The sequence below is a fragment of the Lingula anatina genome, chromosome 6 (assembly GCF_051362555.1).
Source record: "Lingula anatina isolate TDL-2025a chromosome 6, LinAna3.0, whole genome shotgun sequence".
Classification (NCBI taxonomy): Eukaryota; Metazoa; Brachiopoda; class Lingulata; order Lingulida; family Lingulidae; genus Lingula; species Lingula anatina.
Genome location: NC_141772.1, coordinates 2,952,588 through 2,980,361, shown reverse-complemented (window position 1 = coordinate 2,980,361; position 27,774 = coordinate 2,952,588). Strand labels below are relative to the sequence as shown.

The window sequence follows — 27,774 nt, the reverse complement described above, 5'->3', positions numbered from 1 at the left end:
AAACCTTCCTTGATATTATCAGTTGCTTCCATATGGTTTTCTTTTCAAAGAGATGTGAATAATATGCTCATCCAGGTAAGCAAAGAGTCTTTGCATTCTACCACTGTAAGATTCCCGATCACAGATAACGATCGGCAGTTAAGGCCGATTTTATCTCTTAACCAGGTGTGCAGCGGCTAATTACAAAAGCCTGTAAAGGAAATCAACCAGGTAAATAACTCAACTTCACTGACACAAGTGGTCAGGAACTGTGAAGTATGATATCTTCGGACAAAGTCTGCCAACTTTTTCATAGAAGTCAATGCGATCCGCCATGTTGCCCGATTTGTTTTACCCCAGATGCCGGTTGCTAAGGGAAAGTGCCCGGATGACCGACTGTCCCTATACATGTATACTCTGTATAATTACCAGTTTTAAACACCAGTGCAGATCAAGACTGTAAATATAGTCTCACTACAAATATAGTTTTATAATACACACGATAATACAACGATTATGCGTGTGCAGGTTTTTATTAACAAAATCGGTTTATTATTTGAGAAAAAATGTGGTTCCGAGTAGGCCTTCCAAGCACGCACTTTATTTAGGTCAAGGTCATTTCCCTAGCCGCATCACGGATTTACAAGCATTTTTCGCATCAAAATATAGAGCGCACAGTTGATCGCAAATGCAAAGTAATTCTGATAATGTCCACAAGTAACTTATACATAAAGGTCAATAAAAACTGTTTTAGGAGACAATCATTTAAATAAAGCGGATTATTACGTTCCTTCTTGTTAGCGGATGAATTTTCTGGAGAAAGCTGATCGTCTTGTACAATATGGCTGTCGCTGTGGAAGCTTCATTGATAAAAGATAGGTGCGATAAACGATCATTCTTGCATTATTAAGGAAATTTTTATTAAGTTATGAAACATCACCCAGACATGGACATGTCCCCTCGAGCCAAGAGACCTCGGCAGAGTTACGCCGAGCACGAGGAAATGCACAGAGACTATGCTGATTTTCGAAGAGAGGGAAGAGCAAAACACAGAATGCGAGAAACCTACCGGGATCGCTCCCCTCGCAGTGAGTATGAATATGATCGAGTCCTCCCTCGGCATAAGGACGAGAGAGGTTTAGTTGATCCGTTTGATCCCAGGAGTGCAGAAAAACCAGAATATCGCTCACTGTGCGTCAGCGGGCTCCTGCCGCAGGTCCCAGATAATGTTGTACGTGACGCTTTGTGGCGTGAGTTCAAGAAATTCGGAGAATTCAACGTCAAAGTGACCCACACGCCAACAAATGAAAGGTTAGCTTATGTAAATTTTCGCTATCCTGAAGACGCCCGTGAGGCCAGGAACGCTCGAGGAAAGTTAATCCTGTTTGATAGACCAGTTCGTGTTGAGCCAGTTTTTAAACATGTGAAAACGTTTGGTAATTTCAAAAGTCAGATGCCAAGTAAAAGACGTGGGAGTATTAGCCCAGAATATCTGCCCCCCAGAGAACCGTTGTACATGCGAAGGAGTATATCGCCAGCACATTCAACAGGCAGTGGTAGGGGTATGCGCCATGACAGCTTGGGGCGCGAATTACTCCACAGAGATATGCGTGACATGAGAGATTCTCGTTCACGAGATTTTGAAAGATCTTACGATTCACGTAGCAGACAGCCACCCCAACCCCCAGTTTCCTCAAAAGTGGATAAATTCCCTCATCATTTAGACCATATATCCCCAGAAGATGATTCCAAAGCCACTCGGACCCTGTTTGTTGGGAATTTAGATTATAACATCACTGAGAATGAGCTCAGACATGTGTTTTCTAAATATGGAACCCTTGAAGATGTGGATATTAAAAGACCACCCCAGGGCCATGGAAATGCTTATGCTTTTGTTAAGTTCAGTAATTTGGACTATGCACACAGAGCTAAAGTTCAGTTGTCTGGGCAAATGATTGGAAAATTTCAGTGCAAGATTGGATATGGAAAAGTGACGCCTACCACTTGTCTCTGGGTTGGAGGTTTAGGATCTTGGATTCGTCCTGAAGATTTGGCACGGGAGTTTGACCGTTTTGGTTTAATTCACAGAATTGATTGGCCACAGGGAAAGAATTATGCCTATGTTGTTTATGATAGCATTGATGCTGCCCAGGCTGCTAGTCAGGAAATGAGGGGGTTTCCCCTGGGAGGCCCTGACAGGCGCCTCCGTGTTGATTTTGTGGAACCTGCTCATATTTTGTCCCAACCTTCCCCCTCAGGCCGGTCCAGAGATGGCAAAGATGATGATTTTGATACAATATCAAGACACAGTGATCGTGATGGGCGTGTTGATCAAAGAGCCAATAATTTCAGAGATCATGATAGGAACCGTAATGGTAATTCAGACCGCCCATATAATTCTCGTCGTGGTGGCGGTGGCAATCGTGAAAAAGAACCTCTGTATCGTAATCAGGATAATCAAAGGGATAACGAAGATAATCGATTCAGAGAGAATGAAAACAGAAACAAAAGATCATTTGATCGACGCTCTGAAGAACAAAACCATTATGGAGGAAAACCAAGGACACCAAACAGTGATTTCTGGGATAGAGATTCAAACAAGCGTCCCTCTTATTCACCAAACAAAAGACCTCGGTTTGGAAGCGAGGGAGAAATTCGTGAAAGGGACCGAGAAAGAGAGAGAGATAGAGAGAGATCATACAATAAGGAAACCAGTGCACATGTTTCCACCTCTGAATTCCCAACAGTAGACCATGTGGAAAACATCCTTGACCTCATGAAAAAATTATCCTGCGCATGGACAGGAGCTTTAGTGTTGAAAAGCAGTGCATTTCCCGCACGTTTATATCATGTAAGTGGCGATGTGACCCTGGCGGATGTGCTGATGAAAGACACGTCAAGCAGCGATGCTAACATGCTGAGAATTACTCAACGTTTACGTCTAGACCAAACCAAACTTGAGGAAGTGGGAAAACGTGTCAGTGGCGCTGGATCTTCTGGTTACTGTATCTTTCTTGCTGTTCCAACTAGTAATTTGATGATAAAGGATCCATCTATTCAGCAGCGCCCTCTGAGAAATCTTGTGACGTACTTGCAGCAAAAAGAGGCAGCTGGAGTTGTCGCTTTGCCGCCGTCCTCCCAGCCAACTGAGAAAGAGGCTGGAGTGCTTCACGCATTTCCACCGTGTGATTTTGGACACCAGTATCTGCGGAAACGAGCACCAAAACTAGGAAGCAAACCTTTGAATGAGGATCACTTAGTGATAGTTGTAGTGAAAGGCACAGTTTAATTTTTCTACATGTGGATATCTATCAAGTTGTCTTCTATTTTGAATTTGTTTTTTTTTTTTTTTATTCCTTGTGGAGTAGTTCTTAGTTTGATGTCTGTGTTGGCTTGAATAGTGAACATTGTGGTCATGCATGCTTCAGTGTTTCCATGGCAACCAGTAAAAAAAAAATCCAGTTCCATGGCAGTTGATCAGCGTTTTGTTTCTACATGGCAGCAGCCAATCATCTTTTTCGAGGAATTTTCTGTATCTCAAGTTAAAACCCAAAGAACAATACGCCCAGGAATATCGTTTAAAAAGTATTCATTAGGACCTGCCAAAGTGTTTGTACAAATTGGTGTTTTTTTGAAAAGAGGAAGTTTCACTACTTGCTCTCTCCATCATGATGACTCTGTAAAGTGAAAATGAGTTTATTGGAACTGTCACAAGAATCCCCTGTTTGGAAAGTTGCTCTGCAAGGAAAGTGAGTACACCTGAATATTTGTTGTGAAAGGACTTGGTGGATTTCTCACTGTTCATATGGGAAGGGATGTCAAGATTCAGTTTAAAAAAATAGTTCTTGAAAAGGATGTGCTGCATTTTTTGGTGACTTAAAATTTAAATTCCCCTTGGAGGAAAAACAATTGAAAATATCCTTTTATGTGCCAATTTTAGAAAATGTGCTTGTTTTTCCACAATACAAGATGGAGATGTGAATGTGATGCAGTATTGTGTCATTCTAAATTTCAATTAAGACTTGATGCATACAACCAAAAGAATAGAAATTATGAAGAGTCACCTTAGCAGTTTATGAAATATTTGAAGGCTTTATTTCCGAAAAGAGAGTTGGAGATGGAAAATGCTGGGATTTGTTCTTCTGTATGTTTGGATGAAAATTCTGTTGCATAATAATCTATGGAGGACAGTTAAGTTACAAGAAAGTGACACTGAGGAAAATTCAAGCATTCATTCATGTGTATTGCAGTTAGGAATGAGAATGCCTTCACTTTGAAAATTATCCACTCTGAAAAAAAATCAGCGCTGTTTTGGAAGAGGAAATTGTCCACTGTCCCAGAGAAAGCATTCGACGGATTCACTGCAAGAAATGTTCCAGATCTGGTATTAAGATTCAGGAGGTGATGGAAAGATTCATTCAAGTGTAATTCCCCATCAGCAATGTGTAAAATGAAGGAGTGAGCACGGAGCAGTGGTTCAGCAAAATCCATAAAGGTTTATATATTTTTCATCATTCACCAGAGCGTTCCCAATTCCCCATATGTAGAAGAACCATGCTATTTGAAATGTGTCATATGAGCATTGTGTTTGGATTATTCATTCATTGATATGACCTGCAGCAACAGGAGATGGCTGGCTTGTGATTCAGGCTTTCCTTGGAGTCAGAGCTCCAAGAATCAGACAAAATTGAGTCGTTAAAGTCAAAGGAAACCTGGATCTACTGTGCTGCTGTAATAAGTTAATTATCACGTTATGAAAATCAATACAAGATTTTCCCCAAGAGCTGGTTTACCACCTGAAGAGCCCAGCTTTCCCAGGCACCATCAGAGACAAACAAAACGAGATACTCACCAAGGGAATTGTTATGTCATCACTTTTATAAGTTTTCCTCTATGAGGGATGAAATTGTGTTGATGCTGCCATTTTTTTTTTCACTTCTCGGTGAATGGATGCTTGGTACTTGGTGATTGCGATAAGCCTTCTCATAAATGATGCCATCTGAACTGTGAAGATGATTTCCTCACTAAATCATCATCAATATCGTCACTAGTGCTGAAAACGCATCAGAAAGCTGGGGATTTGTGCTCAATTGTGCGTGGTTATCTTGAAAGAAAAATGACTGTGTTTTATGTGCTAATCTCCCCCCTGGACTTCATAGAGTGATTTGAATGGGAAATTACAACAGCATCAGACAGGAGCCGCAGAATCACAATTCCACCCTCTGAAGATACAGAAGCTTTCCGCCTAATAAAGCACCCCAGTATTTTCTCCATCTTAAAACCAGTCAACCATACTTGGTTCCAAACCTACCAGTCTTCTAAGTGCAAAACACAGCCAATCTCTTGGTGATTGAATTCAGAAAGGGCAATTACTACATAGTGGTGTCAGTTCTAAGAAAAGTGGTACTGTGTAAGTGCCTGTAGATTGAACCAACAGATGCCCAGTGGTGCTTGCTACTGACTGGTGCTGCTAGTGACCAGAGAGAGATGCAAGCTGCTGCTGTTGACCACTGGTGCCATCTATTGACCAGTGATGCCAACTATTGACCAGTGGGTACAAGTACTGACCAATGGGGCTAGTGACCAGAAAATAATGTCGGCTACTGCTAGTACCAAGCTACTGATCAGTGATGCCAGCTACTGACCATTGTTGCCAGACCCCAGACTACTGTGGGTGGATATAGTCAACATCCAGCCATTTATCATGACTAGTAGCCAATGGTGATGGCAGTTTTAAGGTAAGGATTGATCTCCACCCACTTAAATTATATATAAACACATTCACTGTGTGGTTTGATTCTTCTTGAATTGATAACAGATATATATGAAATGGTATTGCCAGTCCAACATCACTAATTATGCAAGAAAATGAGGTTATCAAAGCTTTGGAGCTTCCTCTTTGAAAACTCTCTAGTTTCTACAGAGAGTAAGAAATTTAACACCCATTTTCTACACTAGTTGAATGCTAATAATCTGTCTTCTGGCTGCCTACTTTCTCTACTGCTTTCACTTTCCTTTAAAGCCCAAATATCTGCCTTATTTGCCTTCTCATAAATTCACAAAAATAAGGGCCTCTCTCACCCCATTCCCCTCCCTATACTTTCCTTAGCTCTCATTTTTCTTCAGACCCCAGATATATTCCCTGCTGACCTTCTCATAAAATCAATAAGTGTTAGCTGTATATTTGATAACCATGGTCTTCCTGCATGCAGTTGGCAGTGATGTATGGCAGACAGGAGCTCATTGCTCTCATCAGTCACTGATGGGGCTCCCTGTTACATATTGGCCATGGTTAAGAATACAGATATTTATCTATTTATTTAATTTTGGGGTTTGTAAACTGTCTTGAATATTGGGAGTGTGGATTGATGTTATGAGAGTAATCAAGTTAATGGCCTCACTTAGTGGCTTTCGTGATACATTTGCTAGATTGCCAATTTATTCTCTCTGAATGGTTGAAAAGTGCTTGTTGAACGGAATTAAGTATGACATGATTTTATGTTAGGGTAATTTCCTACAAATTTTGTACATAATTGGTAAGTAAATTATTTCAAAATGTTTTGCTTACTGTTCTTTACTGGCAGTATTTAAAGTTGGCAAGCATAGCTGTGGCATTTGATTTTTATAATAGTTGGTGGGTTACTGCCATAACATGATTTTCATTATGTTTTCAGATCAAGAATGATGATTATTACTAGTCTTTGAATACTGGTGGGATTGAAGCTAGGCTGGCAAAATGTAAGAGGTAATATTTTTTTTTAATCATTACTTGACTGTGAATGTTTTTTTTTTTTTTTTTCAAAATGCCACTGGGAACATAACATTGGAAATTATAAGACATTTCATTTGTTTAGTCAGTACAATTATAGATATAAGTAATGGGTTACTGTAAAATGCATCTGTTTGGTAAAATGTTTTTATTAATGATAAAAGAAAATTGAGCTTCTAAGAGAAGGCTTTAGAGGTTGATGAGCGAGAAAATGCATATTGCATAAGTTTTAAGCTTATTAATTGATTGACAAACTGCTTAATTGTGAGTGAAAGCAGGAAAATGCTCGAAAGATAAAAAAGTATGAATTTTGTTTATAACTTATATTCTTTTAATCTCTGCATAGGGATCTAATTTATAGCATGAAATCAGTCTCAAATAAGTGTGTAGTTTATCAGTATTGAAAACGGTGGAATTACAGCTATTTTGAGGAATAACTATTATCTATTAAAAATGGAAATGTCTGTTCTTATAAACAGGAGGAGCAGCACTGAAGAGGACATCCGGTATGATAAAACTAGACAACATTAGGGCAGCTCATGGGAATGAATCATTGTTCACTGGTCAGCTATGGTGGCAGAATGGCATCATCAACTGTTGACCAGCAACAACTGTTGCCAAAGTGGCATCGCCAAGTGCTGACAGGACTATGGACGACAGCTGTGGCCACATTGGTATCAAATGCAGAGCAGAAACTGACCAACAAATGGCCTAAGTGGTCAAGGAAAGTGAAACAACTGACCAATAGCTGTGGCATCACCAAATGCAGACCAAGGACTGCCAATTGAGACAACAGAAAATGACTGGATAATGACTGAACTTTGAGAATGACAGGGTTGTGGACTGATGATCATGTCCAAAATTAAAATAACCAGATATAGAAAAAAATGAAATAACTGTTACTGAAAATAGGACAAGTACATTGTTGCTGAATTACCGGCGGAGACCAAACAGGGTTTTATATGACATTATTGTCACTTGCCACATTTGATACAAAGTATCTAAACTATTGAACAACAGCTGATGGGTTTCTTATTATTTCTGAAACAGGCTGTTAAATTATGCCTTTTTGGTGATTGCTGCAATAATGTTATGAATTTCACTGCCATTTTTTTGTCCTTATTTAAGAACTCTCGGAGCAGACAAAGCCATGTAGATTGCATATTTTGACCCATTTGTGTGTGTCCTACTTATTGGACTATGTAAATTACCACAGTTCATCTGTGAAAATTGCCAAGGGACTTTTATTTGAGATTAAGAAATGGATGAAGAATGATGATTTTTGTCATAATCATTTGATGAATCAGGATAAATGGAAATTCAAACTGAATTATTTGCTGCTGACACTATTCGCGTTGTTTTGCAGAGCAAAATAAGTTGGATATTTTAGCAAGATATTTGCCAAAAAGTTGAATGGGAGCGTTATTTAATGGTAGTGCAGTTAGAAAATTAGCATAAAATAAGTTCTGCTATATGCAAAACACAATTTTTTTTTTTTAACAATTTTGTCAAGTTGTGTTTGGTGGTAATGCATGTAAAAGCACCATTTTTGAACCTTTGCTAGTACAGTGGAAAAACAGTGGAGAAAAACTTGCTTTTCTCCCAATTTTTTTGAAAAACATGCAAAATTAATTAGTATTTTTAGCCAAATTGCCATTTATGTTTGGTAAGTCTTTACTCTGATGGATATTTTTTACTGTTTGGTTAAGAAAAGGCATGTCAGCATTATTGCCTAATTTTTCGCTAGATCAACAATGAACCATTTTTAATTTTTTTTTTTTTTTTTGAAAGAGAAAGGTCTTTTTCTGATGAAACTGATGCTTAATATGAAACTTTTAGTATGTCAAGTACATTGTTTTAGTACTGGGACAGTTACTGGGCATGGATGAAAATGAACTCTTCTGTAAATGGATTAATTTCTTAGTTTTTAGTAGATAACTAGTAAACTGTGAAAAAAGTATTATTGTCTTTTTGTTATCCTCACTGAATTGAAATTGAAAGTTGTAGCTTTGCAGAGAAAAATTTAAGAATTGAACAGCAAAGCTGGAAAATGTACACACATGGGGAAGAAAAGGACATTTGTAACATAAAATTTGTAGATACTGGTTTCTTACACAACAAAAATGAAGTCCACTTTCCCAAAAAAGCCAAGCTTTTGCAAACCATAATTATTATCTCTGACAGGGGAAGGGGGCTTAAAAACTGTCCCTTCTTCATATATCTGGTGGTAAGTTTGACCTGAAATAAGAGATTGTCGCGTTATTGTTATAAATCAGTTAATCACTGTCTGGGGGTAGATGTTCTGACATTTTTTTTATTTTCCTGCAATGTCGCAATGAGTTGTGACACGGCAAATAAAAGAATACTGTGTTCAGACCACTCGGATGTCTCCTCTAACACAATCCCGCGTCTTCAATACATATCCCACACATAATGAACGACCTCAATCACACATGACCTGTTTCAAAACTGTCGTTCAAATCACGTGTCACAGTGACAAGTATTCAAGTAGCTTGAAAGAAGAGGCAACATGGGAACACTTTACTTTGTGGTGCATCAGAAGCGGACTACATTGACGATTCACCCCTTTGACATTGTAGTTGTAAGAACATTCTCATATTAGTTTTATTACTCATATTATTTTAAAAGGTGCGACAGATACGAATCATCTGGGTAAGACTGGCCAAAGTTGATGGACCTTTGTGGCCATTTTTCAAACCACTTGGTGGACCTACTGCAACTAAGAATGTTAAGAAATATTGCCTCTAAAGTTGGCGTTAGTTTTCATGTAGGTCAGGATCTTTAGGAGACGTAGAGCATTTTAATACCTAGCATAGAGTGCGTCCATAATTGAAGTTAACGGTTCAAGCACAAAAATAGTAATAATATTTGGCAGAATTTTCCGCCCTGAATTTTTTATTTCTTTACTTTTTTTTATTACTTTAGATACCATAAATAAGAAGATGCATCTCATCCGAACTTTATAACACTAAATTGGAAGGATTAGGAGTGTCACATACACGTAACACAAAGGTCTTCGCTAAATCTTAATATTCCTGTAGCTCTTAATGCAATTCTCAAATTGGGTTAACTGAAGGGGTACAAAGGCCCACTTTATTGGAAAAAATGGTCCCTAGATATATCTGGCTACAGGTTCAAAAGGAAATATGTTATAGAGTGTAAAAAATATTGTGGAGCGGTTCTCCACTGAAACTTTTTAGTAAACATAACATTGAAAATGAATCCAAGTGCAGTTTAATTCAAATTATGAAATGTTCTAACATATCGTTATTTAACTAACTATCTATCTATAAAATTTGAATGTTGCTCTTTTTGTTTGTTTGCAGGAATCTGCCTGAAGGAAGAGTGATGACATTTCAAAGTGACCATTAACGAGGAGATTGGATGCGTTTTCTGTCAAAGACAGCGAAGGGTTCGGCGGCGTTAGCAATCATGTCAAAATTGTTTTACTTGTCTCCTAGATAAATTATGCAGGATGGACATTTAATATGGAATGTCACGTCGAATATTTTGTTTAATATGTAATATTCTGCATTAAAAACGTCTATCAACTGACCATGTCGTTCTGCCGCCCCTATACATAGGCCGTGCAGAATTTTAAACATAAAAAAATTTTTCATTCTGTTCAAAATTGTGCCATCAATGACGTATTAATTTTTTTTCGAAGAAAAATATTGAAGACGCACTTGATTTATCTCTGTACAAAATAACTTACAAAAATGGTTTAATTTGGCTACCTTTTGGTTTTCAGTGGGGGGGCATTTGTACGATGGTATGGAGTAAAGCAGCATTCACATCCAAAGTTGATCAGCGGACTAACAGATCCACGGCTCAAATATGGCCGACCCACTTGAAAGCTTGCTGCATGATTTCCTAAAAGACGATGTAAGATTTCGCGGCAAGCTTACATATTATTTTGACCGCATGGTTCCTTTTTTATAAATCAAAATTATTAGTAGTTTGTGCAGTAGATTCCAAAATGCATACAATCTTCGACGAATTTTGAGAAAAGGAATTTTTTGTGAAAATGAACTGATGGGAACTGCTATTATCGTATTGTAATTATACTTTGCAAGTTTGACTTTTGTGCCAAAATCTTTGCTTTTATTTTATATAATCATTCGGATAATAAGATACGTCTGTATGTTCAATTTATTTCAAAATTTGCAAAAATGTTAAATGTCTTTCTCCCTCAGTTTGGCCCGAACCCCCAATCTTCTGTACGTTAGTTCGTCCAGGGAATTATATCGGATATAATTCCCTGGTTCGTCCGAGGCAAGCGCGCTATCCACTCTCCCAAGTGTGCCCGCCAACCCTCCTCGGGTGAGCTTTCTTCTTATAATAAACGGAAAGAAATTCTAAATGCCTTCCTTGAAACTTGAAAGGTCTTTGGCAATTTCCAAGCGCCCTACCCGGAGCTCAAGCCTCAACCTCCCCCCCCCCCCTTCCCCGGATCAATAAAAACAGAGAGACATTTTGCATACAGGAGTTTTACTTTTTATTAAGAGCAAAATACATTTCCATTGACGTATTCATTCATTTTAAAGCATCTCATCGTAAGTTTTTTTAAAATTAAAAACATTGTAATATCTGATTGCTCGAGTATTGAAATCTGCATAACAACCCACTTATATGTAAGACAAGAACAACCCTTCTATTTATTCTTTTTGACAAATAAACTACCAACTGGACTAAATGACTTACGTTCTTCTTATCAATATTACACAAAGTATTTCAGAAAACGTTATATACGATTTATATAAAAACAAACCAATGGCGGATCTAATGTTTTTCGTCTACCCCCCCACACAAAAACGAACCACTCTGTACTCGCATAATCGAGCCCTACATTAACAATATTCCAAATTATCTAGGATTTCACAATTTTACCCCGTTTAAATTATCCCGGATCTGCCGGTGTTTTTGTCACTAAATAACCATAATCAGAGGCGGATTCAGGCTGTCTTCTGGGTCTTCCGGAAGACGGTCAGATTTTCAATTTTTCATTGATGGGTATCTAATTTTTTCTGTCGGAAGACGGTTAAAAAATGGAGGCTGGATCAACAAAGATAATTTGGAAGACTGTCAGAAAAAATCTCTGGATCCGCCCCTGATAATGTATCATGAAAATTATTTCAGTAAATAGTGTTTTCGAAATTTGATGCAACGCTACGTGTAGCCTACAGTGCGACAATCATTGTTGGAAAGAAAAGGTGCCCTGGGGCACACCTTTACAGGTTTTGCCAAAAGTCGTCAATAAAAAAAATTCATAAAAAACTTTTCAGTTCTTGACCAGCAAGTGCCATACTTATAATACTCTACTACTAAAATCGTGCTCCACGACCAATCAGTAAACATAAACAAGCAAATAGACAGCGTTTTAACAGGCAAATCCACATTATTCCACCATTCCTAGCCATACCTCGCGTTTTACTGCTGTTTCTACCAAAAGAATTCAAAACAGTTTACATAGGGTGCACCTGCATTTTTTAATTTTTATGGAACGTGAGGAGATGATGTTATGAAGAAGCAAAAATTGAAAACTCTACGTCGGTATAATGGCGGGGAATGAATGCAGGCGAACACAACAATGAACTGTATATAGGCCTAAGCTATCACCAAAATACCATTAGTATCTTAAAATGTTATACTGAATCGGGTGAAATCGTAATATTCTTATACTTAATGCCCAGACCAATTCGCATCACTAAGAACTGAAGAAGCGATACGCTTTCTAAACCAAGTGACGCAGGGCTCCAATCAGGGCGAGGATTACTTCCACGCTGTCAGACTTTCTTTTGCCTACAGGTTTGCCGATAGGCCTACCCCTCACGACATTAGAAACCTTGGTGATTCTTGATTAAGACTCTTCTCGACACACTGCCAAACACTCCCAAGGGACATGTAGTATACAAATTCAAAAACTGCAAATTCCCGCTACATGCACTTTCAACGTCCAAATTACAAATGGCTTCCTCGAGATCTCCAAAACGAGACCCGCAATTAGAGAAGATAGTGATTGTGTTTGAACACAATGGGTGTCACATCTAATTGGAATACTATTTGTTGAGAATGAAAATTTCGGCGATTTTCCCCCCAAAACTGAAGCAGGTTCCATTTTTTTTCTTGAAATGCCAACTCTCTAAAGAACAGAGGCTTTATTCAATTTAAAATATATATTTGTTATATATGTTTTTACATTAAACTTTACTAGTAACAGTAACAGAAAAGAGAGAGAGAGTGTACAAACAAGCCCAGACAATAACAATCATCTCTGCAATCATTTATTTTGTTATTAAGAATGTATATAAAATCTATTCTGAAATCGCAAAATCTCTCTAATAACAATCATTTATGTGTTTTTACAAAGTTTCCATCTGTATATCAGCCTTTAAATGAATACTCAGCAATATGTACAAATAGACAATGCGCTCAGCTGCAGGCCTACCCAACTACCAGACTCGGCACCTAAGGATCCTGAATTAACCGGTATATCGGACCACGCTACCCGTTTTCAAGGTGTGTGTCAGATCGCATTTCGGAGTATCATACCCCAGAACAAATTTTGTAGCACGACTGCGGGCTCATCCACGCTCGGCTGAACAACCTTAAACTGTACTCTTACTTTGGAGTACTCTATTTTATTGTCTCTATGGGGATATATGGGGACTTTACGACATTCGGTTTGAATGTTTTGACCACTTTTGATAGAGCTTTTTTGCATTGTATTAGATTAATGTGGCAGTCTAAGGTTCATCTAGGTGGCTTTCAAAATTATGCACCCGGTTTTAAAATCATATAGCGATTTTACGACAATCGTTTACTATCCAATCAAGGTGACAGCCGAGCATGCCAGGGCTCATCCTGTCGGTGTTCTGGCTGATACTCCGAAATGTGATCTGACACACACCTTGAAAACGGGTAGTTTGGTCCGATATACCGGTTAATTCAGGATCCTTAGGTGCCGAGTCTGGTAGTTGGGTAGGCCTGAGCTGTGTGACAATACACCTGTATGAATATCTAGTCTGTATAGAGCAGCCATCACACAAAAAGTTGATAGACAGCCACTTTTAACACGTAACAATTACTACAGTTTCCAGTATTAAATGTTAAGAAGAAAAAAAAAATAATTGTGTCATTTACGAAAAGAAATGGAATTTGGAAAAAAATTCTCTGATTAGGATATAGGCACTGTGGGTATATTTTGATACGTATACATATAACCCTTGGAATGCCACGCATATTTCCTGTCTGGTTTTAAGCTATGTTTGATAAAGGTGTGAATGGAATTTTGAAAGAGACACACACTGGGAACAATTAAACCCATGCAAATAACAATATCTTTTAAGTACACAAGAAACAACTGCGGTTCATCTAATGCAATATGAAGCAGAATTGGCAAAAGGAAACCATACACAAACACAAACCTTAAAAATATCCTTTGTATGAATAAAACACTTTAAAATACAAAATAATAATAACATTTGAATGAAGGGTTGACACACATCACATGATATTCCAACATTCAAATATAGTAAAAATGAGCTTCAACGTGCTGACAAAACAAGACAATCTCACTGTGCTGCACAGAAAGCAACACCCTGAAACTCAAGCCTTGCTGGCAGACTGCTATGATTCAATCAATATTCAGGGATATGTTGAAATATATAATTTGTCCAGCAACAAGCCCTCAATTTCAGGGTGCAAAAGCACCTGCTGTATCACAGCATGGACTAGATTAGACTATCTGCTGGCACCCTGAGTTTCAGAGGCAAGCTCCAGGCCACCTAAAATAAAATCCAGATATAATATAAAAAGCTCCTCCCAAACTCAGGGTGCCAGAAGCAGTGTCAACTACATTGAGAAAGCACTGAATTGTTCACACAAATAATCAAAGTAATTCTACTGTGTTCCTGTTTCTATAAGCCTTCATTTTAAAATACCAAACATTGGAAGAAAGCTAGCCAAAAATTGTTTTTGAAATCGTTCTTAAAAGACCATTTCACGCCAAAGGGTGAAGTAAATCATAATTATAATAAAAACACAATGTTCTATGCGTATCATGCATTGTATTGCTTTTAAGTAGCTACCAAAACCACCTGTACATTAAGCAATTAAAAGGTAACTAATCACAAACCTGTGCATAGTGCTAAAGGTATGGCATTTTATAAATACATTTATGTACAAGAATTATTTCAATAGCTTGTCTTTTGTAGTCAATGGGAATGTCCAGGACATCATTAAATCTATACATTTTGTATAACCTGGTGTCATTTGTCAATGTAAAACTGACATTTTTCTTGACCATTTAGACAATCCTCTGACTCTCTCTAATATCTATTTACATTTATTGTCACTATCACAACTAAGAAACAGAAGTGCAACTCATTCATCTTCACAGACTTGCACATATAAAAATAGACTTGATAAAAAGGTCAATTTGAATAAAATACAATGAAGATGTTAAAACCAACTTTGCAAGATGACTGCAATGTTCAAATTTCCTCTAACATTATATTTACTAATCATCCTGCCATCAATGGCGTACACATGTACTTTCATTCTTGTAAAACCAGTATTTTAACCCAGCTGATAGAGGTCGCCACATGTCAATGGACCCAAGACGAATCCATGCCCCATGAACTGTTCCACTTCAGCAAAAACAGGCTTCTAAAACCCCCTAAACAAGCTTTCTTATTTCAATTAATTACACAATGATTAAAATAGGAAAGTAATCTACTGGATGAGGTGATATTAGACCACATGACTCATTTACGGTGATTTTGTGCTATAAAATATAGTCTTTGTAAAGGGTCTAGCTAACGCCTAAAGATACCTCACCCATGAAAAGGTCAATTTCTACCACTGGCCACCATTGGTTAATAAATCAATAGCATTTTTTCTAAAATACGTCACCTTTATTTCATTTCCTAATTTGGCCACTGTGCACCTTAAACATGATTAAAAATGTCTGCAACAATCAGAGCTGTAATTGTCAGGATTTAACCAGACCATTGTTGAGCACATTCCTGAACATATCTGATTGAAATTTTCTTCCTCTCAGGCCAATTTAAGACATTTACAGTGTGTGTGCTTTTTTTTAGTGCATGGTCGGTTGTTTGCGCTTTGCTTGTACATGTAATGTAATTATACAGCATATAAACACATTATACACATGTGTGGAGCAGTTTATCTCACTTGTGAAGCACCTGTGTACTGTGCATTGAGCAAGGACATGGACTTTCATAAATATGTATTAATTGGAACTAATATATATTTATAAGATCTCAGATATCAATTTGCCTGACCGATTGGCAGATTCGCTGCTTACAAAATGCTATTTGTACCAATGGACTGTGATAAAAATGTTCATGTATATGTTTAATAATTACTCCTAAAATGAGTAATTAGAATTTGTCACTTTCCAAAGTTGAATATCCATTTCACCTATAATCAGATTAAGATATTTTGAAGGAAAAAGCATAAATGACACCATTAAAAGAGTTTGACCTATCAGATAAAATACTTGATGTAAGCATGTTAAAACCTGGGGGGAAAAGTGAAGTCTTCAAATGTAAAAAATATTCCTCAAGGTCACCTGTGCAATTTAACAGGTTTCGTTGCTTCAACAAACATGGAAGAACTGCATTTGTATCACAATAAAATATTCCAATAAAACCTCGAAGGAATGGAGCTGAATAGCCGTGGAGACTGTGACCAATGTCAGATGATATGCCTCTGAAGCAAATTCTCGTTTTAAACAAAGGACAATGCATAAGCTTGCCATGCTTACTGTCTAACTGATAAAGTCTCAAACCACACACCAATGTTTTCTTCCCAATTGAGATTCACAAAGATGTGACTATGAACTTAATTGCCAGTGTTTGGGATATTCCAAACAGATTCCTATAAGGGTAGTATTTTCTTCACAATTTCTCTTCTTTAAGTAAGTAACTGGTCTTCAAAACAAAAATGCTTTTGGAATGCAGGCGTTTTGTCCTCCGAGTTCTCTCTCTCCTGTCTGTTTAGTGGTGTTCCATTAGTTTTAAGATCTTGCAGTATTAAAGCAAGCCAGTCAACACCAGAAAGTTAAATCTGTTCCAAGTTCACTTCACTATATGTACAGTGATATATATACAAGGCAACATCCTTCTTGAGCTTTACAGAGCCAACTCCATAAACTTTGGCAAAAGGAGAAATGTGTATTTCAACCAAGTTTTTTCTCCCTGCTTAGTCATTTATGGTAGCGAATTGGAAGATCTCAGTAAAAAGTGGCACTTAGTTTATTTTTCTTCACTGATGGTGGCCAGCTGACCATCTGACAGATATCTGTGTCTAGACAACGGAATCTGACTCCATGTATTGCCTGATCTGGTCCAATCTGGACGCCAGCTTGTTCTTCCTTGCAAACTCGTCCTCCTCCAGGGAAGTCATGAGTTGTTCTATGTACTTGTCAGCATACTGATAGAGTTCGTACACAGCGCTACTGGCACTGAATTCCACGTTGTGGAGCTGGAAAGGAAATTGAAAAATGTCAGCGACTGAATTAAAAAAAAAGATTAGTTTTAAATGTTATCACTATAGGTTTATTACAATGGGAACTACTGGTCAACGTAGATTGATCTAACTCTATAGGGACTCCTGCTGAATGCAATCAATAAAAATACTGACATTAATCATTAGTTTAACTAGTATTTGCCATCCTTTATATCAGTTTTTTCTATCAATTTTCTTCCTTTATTTCAGTTTTATAATTTGATTTGCTTTACATATAAATAAATATCAAATAATAGCAATTATTTAAGTAAGAAAAAATTACCCTCGACTCCTCAGCCAACATGGCGTTCATATCTTGATCACTGATGGCAGGCATGAGCTTGATATCCTGATAATACCTACAAAATATTCAAAATCAAACAAAATTACATCTGTTCTGCCTTCTTACTGGGTTCCATATTTTTATAATTCAGTTGAAAAATAAAAACAAACACAGTTCTGCAAAATGATTACATTCAAGAAAGAAAAAAAGGTTTTCTTACCTCTCCACCCATTTCTTGTACTTGGGAATGTCCTTGGCGTATAACAGTTTACTGGACGGTGAATCTTTGCCGAGCTTGTGCTCGCTCATTGAGCAGGAATCCATGAAAGTTTGTGCCACCACAGACAGGCACGCATCCACGATATTGGACTTGTGGATGTCAAACACAAAATTGGGATTCTTGATCATGTTGACCCAGAATCGTAATGGAAGACTGAAGGAGAAAGGAGACAGTGATATGATACAGGATTTGTTAAAATAATGAACATCTTGGTAATGAAAAAGTGCTTATCAATTATATATTCTTCTCAAAAATCTTTGAATGGCCAAATAACATTGAGTTTACAGCAATGAATCATGCAATCCTGTCAGTGAAGTACATAAATATCATAAGTCATATTAAAAAAACATGTTCAGCCTCTTAAAACAAAAATTCCTTTTTTTTAAATGAAATTAAACCCGCAGACCACCTTACCTGTTTGATTTCCACGTGTGAACTGTCTCAATGTCTGTGATACCATGAAGAAGTGCCTGGTCATCCAAGAAATCAAACATGTACTTGATGGCCAGTGGCAGCGCGCTCCCTCTGTGTGCTGTGCTGAAGATCGTCTCAAACAAGTCATCCACAAACTGCTGTAACGTGCCCTTGGTGGCCAGTAACCTCGTTAGGTAGATCTCTGACACCATCTTGCTTCCCCTTTCTCCGTCTTTCTGGACTTCGTTTTCTTGTGGCTTCACCTGTGCAAAATTACATTTTTAATTGTTATGTGGTTTTGCCAACAAAGCCAGTAGGTCTCAAGATTAGAGTTTCAAGTGCTGTTTTGAGAAACCTAAAGATGCCCGTGGTATATATATATGAGGGCAAAGCAGTTATATTAAAGTGTTAAACAAAGCTAAGCAGAAGACTTAAAAATGTCCAATTCTACTTTTTCTTTGAGCTTCATTTTGTAAAAAATATTTTTCTTTGAACATTTCTTTCTATATATAAAAAAAGAAAATTAATGTCATTGACAATATTATTCACTTACAACATGATAATATTTGGTCCCCTTATTCTCCATTTCTATGCTTATTGCTGTGGGAGACACAGTGCGATTCAGGGAGGGACTGCCATGCATCATTCCTGAGTAGTAGGTGGAGTTTTCTGAAATGAAAGTGAAACCGACACGTCTTTGAGTGGAGCATCCTAAAAATAAAGGTAAAATTGACAGAATATTGATGGAGCTTTACGGATGGGATTTTCTAAAATTAGAATTGAAATGAAATTGTAGCAAAATGACTGGAATGTGCAATTTTTTGACAGAGACATTAATTTTCTTGTAAAATAAGTGTAAAATACAACTATCAACTCAAAAGAATTTATGGCAAAAGAAACACAAATTAGCAACAAGACTCATCCATGCCATTCGTGTAATATTTGCACACAAAGTTTACTATATTCAGAACACAATGGGTATGTGTGTGCCTGCGTGTGCGTGTGTGTGTGTGCATGCAGGTGCTTGCATGTGTGTCCGTGTGTACGTGGTATACATACCATACTGATGACCAAATCTCATACTGGAAGATGATGTTAAAGTCATGTACTCCTTCTGTTTTGGTACCAGCGCCATCACGGCACCATCCGGCACCTTGTAGTGGCCCAGTGTGTTAATCTTCTTGTACTCGCCCTCGGGTTTGGTTGTAAGATCCTCGTCTTGGAGGATCACACGTCCACGTTCACCAGTGCGCCACTCTGTAACACGATGAAACAATATTAACTGATGGATCTCATATTTTTAATTTTTAAATTCAGGAATTCTTCTGTTAAATATTTCAAAGGTTTTCTTCTTTGGGACAATTGACAAATTTTGAATAAACATGAAAATTTTCAAGCACGCTTTAATTGATTGTATTTTAAATTGATACAGAAATAGAAGACCAGGTAAAACATAGACAATCTAATATCACCTCATATTCTCTAAAAGCACCTTCATCTCAGTTCTATGAAAATTATATATATATATATTTACAATGGCAAAAATTGTTACAAAAATCTCAAGTAAACTGAAATCATTGGCATTCTTAAAGATGAGCTCAAGTCACTGTATACACACATTCCAAAGTTCTGATAAAAAACAAATGACAAAAATCAAGATATCTACCTAGATCTAGATTCTCCTTGTAAGGCCGTAGGGAGTAAGGAGCATTCTTATAGATGGCATCCAGTATTTTCTCCTTACATTGACTAATGGTATCACAGTCTAATACACGGACTATGTGGTACTGGGTGGACTGCATTAGGTCCATGTCAACCACATTGAGGGTCTGGAAATATTATAAACAATACTTTGAGCAGGTTGCTTTCAAATAGGGATCATAGCATTTCATAGTCAAGGCATGCCGTCTTGAATGCTTAAATGCTGAAGGCAACAGAAAGGTAATGTGGAAAATGGTATTTGATAGTGTAATTATTCATCAAATATATATATGTTTTTCCAAAATGCCATTTATTGCAGAAGAAAGCATGGTTGTCTTTAATATGTAAATGCACAACACACACAAAGAGAGAGAGAGAGAGAGAGAGAGAGAGAGAGAGAGAGAGAGAGAGAGAGAGAGAGATGGGTCAAGAAATCAGCGACAAGACGAAATCAAACTATTTGTCTTCTTCCTCCTGCAAACTCAATCATCTCACCACACCACTTACCACAGTTCTGTACTCAATGCCATGCCTGATGAGCTTGTCTTCACTGAGGGAGTATTTGGCCTCACTGGTCACTGCGTCCACTGGCCCCTTGTCCACCTGCTGCTTGATGGCACGGAACAACATGAAGAGGGGCTCGCCAGCACACTCCTTCAGGAACTTGAACAGCAGGAATGTGAACCAGTTGGTCAGCATCTTTTCTGCTACAGATTCCGTCCTGGAACACAAAAAATGTGGACGAAAGTGTTCAACTATTCTTAATCAGTATATAGGTTCAGTTGTAACTTTACTTGATATTTGCTGAGAGCACAAGTATTCACTATTCATCTAGATGCATATATCAGATACATTACTTACTAAACAGACACATTACATTAAAAAAATTTATAAGATCTTATCAATCATTAGATAAATTCATGACAATAAATGCATTTTCATATATGGTCCATTACCTCCTGAGCAAAAGTTTTGGGTGGTTTCTTCCCTCCACAGATCTCTCTATCAACTCTGCCAGCAAGGTTTTTAGGATACTGGAAAATAGAATTAGATTTATTATCATTTATTTATGTATTAAACAAGGTTATAACTATGGCAATAGGCCTCCCTATTTATTAATAAATCAATAACCTTCACATGAACTTAGCTTTGAAAAACAGAAATCATGTAAAATGAGTGAATTGTAAAAATCAGTGTTCTTTCTGAACTTAATTTCAAACATGAATGTTGAGAATTTATGGGCTGACTTGAGGTCACAAATCTTTATGACAACAAACATTTTAACAAATTCTACATATTGCACTGCAGTTTGTAAACAGATATACTGCTAAAACTTATAAAGGTTGGGAGTGTCATTGGACTGAATCCTCATCATCATTAAACTTACTCTGTGTGATACTCCATTTTGTTCTGAAGTGCGACAGATATCAGCGAGGCCACGTTGACGCGCTCACGCATGGAGAAGTACTTGTTGGATTCAAGTGTTCGCACAAATAGCAACAGGAATGTCTTATTGTTGACGAGCTGAGTGAACAGCTTCATTCCTTTCTCTAGGTTGTCTTGGCGACCATACTCATACTGTAAAAACAATAAATTTATAAAGAACAAGCTCAAGTCAAAAAGATAAAATAATGGAAAAAAGCACGCAAATACCATTACTGAATATCAGAGAGGAGGATATAAATAAGGAGCCATTGAAATATTGGAACAGCAATAATTTAAATTTTCAACTGTTGTTGGAAGGAAACATTACTGAACTTTGAAAAAAAAAAACTTTGATATGAGGAAAACATCTCAAAAGTGGGTCAAAACAAATGTAAGTACCTGTAGATCTCTGAGTACTGGATGGTCATATTCATCTGTAGATGGAAACAACACGCGCATGCAGTACGTCCTGTAGTCTACGAACGGGATTCCCACCACACCAGAGAGATCACTGGTCACTTCCGTCATGTCTGTCTGCAGTTCAGCAAAAGCTGAAATATCAAGGAGAACATAACTAATAATAAATCTCAAACTGTATCATATGATAAAATAATATACACAGTCATGGTAATTAACTGTGTTTCTTGCACTTCAGTCATATTCTGCTCAAATGCTCCAAAAGTTTGAACTAAAATCATATATTCTTGAGTAAAATTACATAAGAAAATCATACTCCACAACAAAAAACCCAAGATAATCCAAGTATACCAGGAAAATAGTTACTCTTACTGAAATTTCTTTATTGAAAAAGATTTGTTTAAAGCCTAGTGGGATAAAGAAGCAACCATCATGAAATGCATGGTCTGCTGAAAGGGTACAATATTCAACTGTGCCAATACATAATTATAAAATAATTTCAAAGCCAAATGAGAACATTAACACCTGTGAGCACAAAATAAAACTTTTAATCCTGAAACAGCAAAATAATAATTTCTGTAAAAGAAAGTTAACATCTCTAGTAACATGACATCCTCTGACTTCTACAGCTGACATGAACAGAATGGTGCCCAGAAGTTAACTCTGAATTTGATTAAAATGCTCTGTGAAAGAGGGTGATACTGTGACATAACTTAGCTCTTCAGGCTGTGGTGAGAATACCGTGATTTTGTGAAGAAAATGGATACAATAACCATTAATGGATAAAATCTTCATCTGAACAACCATTTCAATTAGACAATATATTTTTTATAATGGGACTGGGTGACTGTTAAGAAAGTTGTTGGAAAAGATCTGTGACAAGCTAGCAGATAATGACATAATCTATTCATCTATCAACTTTTATGTTAGATTCAATTTGAGAGATGCAAGATAATTTGTTTGAAACAATACAGAATGTGACTTCAGTGACAAACATATTTCTCGATGGAACCATTTCTGTTTTCGGAAACTGTAAACCAGCCGCACAGATTTATCTGATATTAACATACCAATAAATTTGCTTTTGTTGCCATCTTAAAACAAGTGCAAAATCACATCAAAATGCACCCTGTGATAAAACACGTGGTTTACACATCAATTCAAAAGTGATGTTGTCATGGGTACCACAGAAAAAATATTTTTATTTTTCATATTAGCCTTTCTTGGCATTTGTGCCCTCTATTGTTGCAATGCCAAAATTTCACATCACTCAAGCTGTGCAGCATAAAAAACACATTTTTCTTTTCTTTTTTTTTTTTTTGACATATTCTTTATTTAATCGAGGTATATGTATTATATGCCTTTCCCCACCCAGAAACATTTTTTTCACAGACTACCATGGTCCAATACTACTAAAGAATAATCTATCCCAAGTCATTTTTGCCGAAAGCAGAAAAGCAGAGCCTACTATATTCAAAGCCATTAAGCAAACATATTTCACCAAAAGAAAACTCAAACAAACAGGGCCCACTGAACAGCAACGTATAGTGCCTTCAATTTCACACCATGTGAATACTTTAAAAAAAATCAATGGAAAAAAGTTAATTGTTTTGGTTCACTATACCAACCATCATTATATATACCAATGTCAGATGTAGAGTCAGTGATGTCTGTTTCTAGATACTCTATAAAGGCTGAAAGAGGTCAAAGCCTAGAGGTCAAGGTTGAGGTCAACATGAGATGTCAAGGCTGACATGAAGGTCATTTCCTAAATGAAAAGTTCTGGACAAATCTAAAGCTAGATTTAGGCTTATTTGAGACAAAATAGACATATAACTGGACACGTTCTTCATGCTGCTTCTATTTTCTTTGAAATTATTACACAAACGCCAAAAAAACTGAATCTGTAGGTTCATTGTACCCCCCATTTGACATCAAATAAAGAACAGAAACAATGAAATTCAGCAACATCCAATTAGTTAAGTTCTTTTTTTAATGATATACAAACCAATGATGTTGGTGAAAATCATTTCTGAAAGCTTAACTTTGCTGATTGGCACAAAGCATTTTGAATGGATGCTATATTGGGTACAATTATTGGACAATTCTTTGATCTATTTGAACACATTAATTATTCCTACCAATAAATTTGGATCGAATAGATTTTTTTGCCAGGATAAGATCTTATAGACTGGTTGGTATTCATAATCTTAAAATATGGTTGTTGTCTATCAAACTGGGAGAATGAAAAAGTCTGCCTACCTTCATCATCATTCATTAAGAAACATGGATTCAAACCTGTTGCATAAAGTCATTTTAAAAAGTTTTTAAAATACTCAATTTTTCAAATTGATTTTTTCTGGCAATATAATCCATAAAACTCTTTGAAATAGATCAAAGAATTTACTACAAATTGTTTCAAAAGTAAGACATCAATATTAGCATTTTTATCAAACTCTCTCTCACCTTCTTTGCACTCCTTAGCCACGCGAATCTCCAGAACATCCATCTGCGTCTGCATTCTCTTCATCACGCGGTCACTCTCTTGGGATTTCTTGCGATATGCCACACAGACAAGAATGATTATAAGGAGGCAGATCAGGAAGAATGCACCTACACCAGCCCCTATGGCAATAATGGCTGTAAGGGAGAGACCACCTTCCTCATACTTGATAACACCAAGAGTTTTTCTGAAGTTGTCTCCAACGCTCACCTGCAAAAATCAAACAAAAAATGTACATAAAATTATATCTGTTACCAAAATTATATAACAGATATAATTTTATGTAAAGGGAAATTTGATTGCTATCAATTTGGATAAGCTAAATTAGTTTTACTAACCTTAGCTGAATAAACACATCATTCAAAATTTTTAAGCACCCTAAAGCCTGCCATTATTTTTGACCCAATCTACTCCAATCTACCAAAATCCCACTCGATTTTACACCCAGTCATGAGGCATTAGGCTAGCCAGGACGATTCCTACTGTCAGCCATTTTACTTACCACGACCTCTGGGTCTTTGTTTCCCTCCAAGGAAGATGGCTGTTTCAGTGGCGGAATACAGGTCAGCTGTGTGGGGGAGATAGAGGTGACGTTACAGAAGCTGTCCCCTATCCTGATCATCACATCATCCTCATTCATGGCAAGGTTCAGATTTTTGCCCTGTGATTCAATGAATTTGGTATTCAGTTAATTTGGAATTTTTTGAAATGTCAGTTTCGACAATGGGCTGCATTGTGGATGTGAATATTTGTAAGGATTTTGATCTGATAATCTCCTTACTTTAAGAAAAATCATTTGAAATATCCACTCCCTTAAATGAACATTATCTTAATTAAGGTTCTAAATGTCAATTTTTACCAATGAAATGATTAAATCATTTTTCTTAATACTCTAAAGCATCTTATTTTTTACTCAAATAATGTAGTACCATATACAAAAATACAAAAAACTTTCATTACATTTAATGTCAAATATTCATTCTTGGTCTGGAAAAACTTGGTTCCACCGGGGAAGGGATCAAACTCAGGATTTGGGAAAATGGAAAAAGTGTCCCCCTTGTTCCTCGAATAGTTCCTCACGGACATCACATTATCCATGATGAATCCATACTCCAGTTCTAGAGGAGTGTTGGCAGTGGGGTTCACGTCTCTCTTTCGGCGGCCTTCCTCTTTATCGCATTTCATGATGCAAGGAGATTTACAGATCATACGACTTGCCGATGTGCTGTTGCAAGGCTGAAAAAGAAAAGTAGGTCAATGTCACAAAATTAGGTCAAGGTGGACTGGGTTCATTTCAATGAACAGGAATTACCTCTAAGTAACAAGAACCAGTAAAATCAGATTACAATTTTTTTTCCTCTTGGCACTGGAAAGTTCTGTGCAAATGCAAATTAAAGTGATAATTTTTAAAGATTTTAAAAATTATTCATCATTCAGCAATTCCTGTACAAATTTCAATATAGATTTGGGACTGTACTTACACTGATGTAGTCTTGACCTTGATATGTGACATACATCTTGGGTTCCTGCACAGTATTTAGACCTTCCCCTGTCACAGTTACTCTAATACCTCCACTGGAAAGGGAATAGTTTTCACTTATAAATGTATACTTTATATCTACTACAATTGTATAAAGAGGGGGTTAGAAAGAACCATGTAGCCTTTTAGCTGCAAAAGTCAGCTCTGAATCAAAATTTAGCTGTGTTCCATGCCATTTCTTTAGATGGGTCATTTCTTGGGTCAATTTAGGGGGTTAAAAGGTTCATTTTACGGAAAAAGTACAATCCTTTGAAAATGTTGGTTACAGGCCTGCTAGGACCATTGATAGGATAACAGATAGGGTCAAGGTCACCTACCTCAACACTGCCCTGTCAGGCTCAACAGAGGTGATGTTGGGGTCCTTCATGTAGCTAAAATATTCATCACTCAGTTTTTTGGCTTTGTCATCAAAGACCATGGCAACTCTTGTCTGGATTATATCCTCTGCGGGTGAGGTAATGCAGGTCACCCAGTTATTGGTGATCCCCATGGCAGTGCTGAAATGAGAGAGCATACCTGATTGGTGGATGGGATTTGAACTCTTGGTATTGATTGGCAGAGTCTTAGGAAAAATAAGAGAAGGATTGTTATAAGTGGAAAAATGAAAAGAAATTTGATTGGTATACAGCATAGCATGAGCTAGTAATTGGCTTATGGAAGAAAAAAATTATGTGAGTGTACTTTTATAATGTGTTCAAGTCTACATGTATAACAAAATACCTGAATTTTACAATTTATTTCAAATGAAAGTGATTCCTTTAACTTTTAATCAACAAAATGGTAAATAAAGAAGTGCAGTTAAGTTTGGTAAACTAAAGTCATTCCACTACTGAAGAAATATGTGATTCTTCAAAGCATTTTGCAAATATATCCAAAAGAAAATACTTTATATTCTTCCTATGAATAAACTGCTAAATACAGACGTGCACACATGAAAGATAATGTAGACAATTGGTAAAAGTGCACTTTTGTAATTGTGTAGACAAGTGATGAACTTACCTATTATTGATGTGTGTAATGGTACAATTCAGCTGCCCCACCATAGCTCTGATCTTGGAGCCAGCATTGAGGTGGGTCCCCGTGATATTCAAAATGGTGCCCCCAGACCTGGGCCCCAGTGTGGGGAAGATTTTGTTTATCCTTGGAACCTAGAAAAAAAAATGGGTAAATATTTGATTTTTTTGTTGAATTATTTGTTAAAATGCAAGTATTGAAATCTTGGAAGTTTATTCATGATCTCAGCTTTTTTTCCCCTTTTTTTGCAAAATGTGAAAGTTGCTTTCTATATCTGTAATGAACAAGTAAAGATACAATGACTATATTTGTTGATCTTGACTAGCTCATGATTGTTTGATACCAGTATATTGTGCATTTAGTTTACATACTATTTTTACCATAATTATAAAACTCATCATCATGACGAAAAAAAAAAAAAAAATTAAAAAACAATTAACAATATGGTAAATCCAGAAAATATAGTTTTATAATAATAATACACAACATTACCCACTCTATGGGATCTAGAGGTTACTTCATAACAACTATAAAAATTTGATAATGTTTTTCCCTATGCTAATGTGACTCTAATAATCTGTCCTCAACACTTACCACATAAGAAAAATTGTCCACAGAGGATGCAGTGAAACGTGTGCTGACAATAACTTGGACCTTCTTGGACTTGGCTGAGGGCACCTCACCAGTGATACACACAATTCTGAAACAGAGAAAGAAATTTTTCTTAATCCTGTACTTTTGTAATGCTTTTACAATATTATTGACCAATAATAGTTAAAACCAATCTGTGGTATATAAAACAAAATAATGAAATTAAGCATGCTAATATACAGCCCAATTTTCTACCCTGATTAGTGTCATGTTAACAGCTTTTGTTTGTGAGCATTTTATA

The 27,774-nt window shown here is 36.8% G+C and overlaps 2 protein-coding genes across 8 annotated transcripts in view; one reads left to right on the top strand and one right to left on the bottom strand.

Moving 5' to 3' along the window:
- Positions 1-393: 393 nt before the first annotated feature.
- LOC106167005 (RNA-binding protein spenito) lies at positions 394-8,708 on the top strand. 2 transcript variants are annotated; one of them, XM_013545669.2, is made up of 3 exons: positions 394-5,717; positions 6,654-6,717; positions 7,228-8,708. In XM_013545669.2, exon 1 carries the CDS (start codon positions 908-910, stop codon positions 3,266-3,268), a length of 2,361 nt encoding a protein of 786 aa, XP_013401123.2. In that variant the 5' UTR covers positions 394-907; the 3' UTR covers positions 3,269-5,717; positions 6,654-6,717; positions 7,228-8,708. The 2 variants fall into 2 exon arrangements, with proteins under 2 accessions (XP_013401123.2, XP_013401121.2); XM_013545667.2 differs by having other exon boundaries at positions 6,654-6,724.
- A 4,328-nt stretch (positions 8,709-13,036) lies between these two features.
- LOC106180582 (plexin-A2) overlaps positions 13,037-27,774 on the bottom strand; it is a 92,814-nt gene continuing 78,076 nt past the window's right edge. For all 6 annotated transcript variants that reach the window (XM_087015530.1, XM_087015536.1, XM_087015532.1 and 3 more), the window contains exons 15-32: positions 27,477-27,582; positions 26,868-27,016; positions 26,186-26,365; positions 25,810-25,903; positions 25,289-25,564; positions 24,831-24,989; positions 24,292-24,538; positions 21,808-21,959; positions 21,371-21,561; positions 20,940-21,017; positions 20,491-20,704; positions 19,949-20,111; positions 19,342-19,539; positions 18,836-18,951; positions 18,283-18,545; positions 17,809-18,021; positions 17,589-17,664; positions 13,037-17,281 (exon numbers count right to left, since the gene is read on the bottom strand). In XM_087015530.1, coding sequence (XP_086871656.1) covers positions 17,105-17,281; positions 17,589-17,664; positions 17,809-18,021; positions 18,283-18,545; positions 18,836-18,951; positions 19,342-19,539; positions 19,949-20,111; positions 20,491-20,704; positions 20,940-21,017; positions 21,371-21,561; positions 21,808-21,959; positions 24,292-24,538; positions 24,831-24,989; positions 25,289-25,564; positions 25,810-25,903; positions 26,186-26,365; positions 26,868-27,016; positions 27,477-27,582 — 3,052 coding nt within the window. In that variant the 3' untranslated portion in view covers positions 13,037-17,104. The remainder of the gene's footprint in view (positions 17,282-17,588; positions 17,665-17,808; positions 18,022-18,282; positions 18,546-18,835; positions 18,952-19,341; positions 19,540-19,948; positions 20,112-20,490; positions 20,705-20,939; positions 21,018-21,370; positions 21,562-21,807; positions 21,960-24,291; positions 24,539-24,830; positions 24,990-25,288; positions 25,565-25,809; positions 25,904-26,185; positions 26,366-26,867; positions 27,017-27,476; positions 27,583-27,774) is intronic.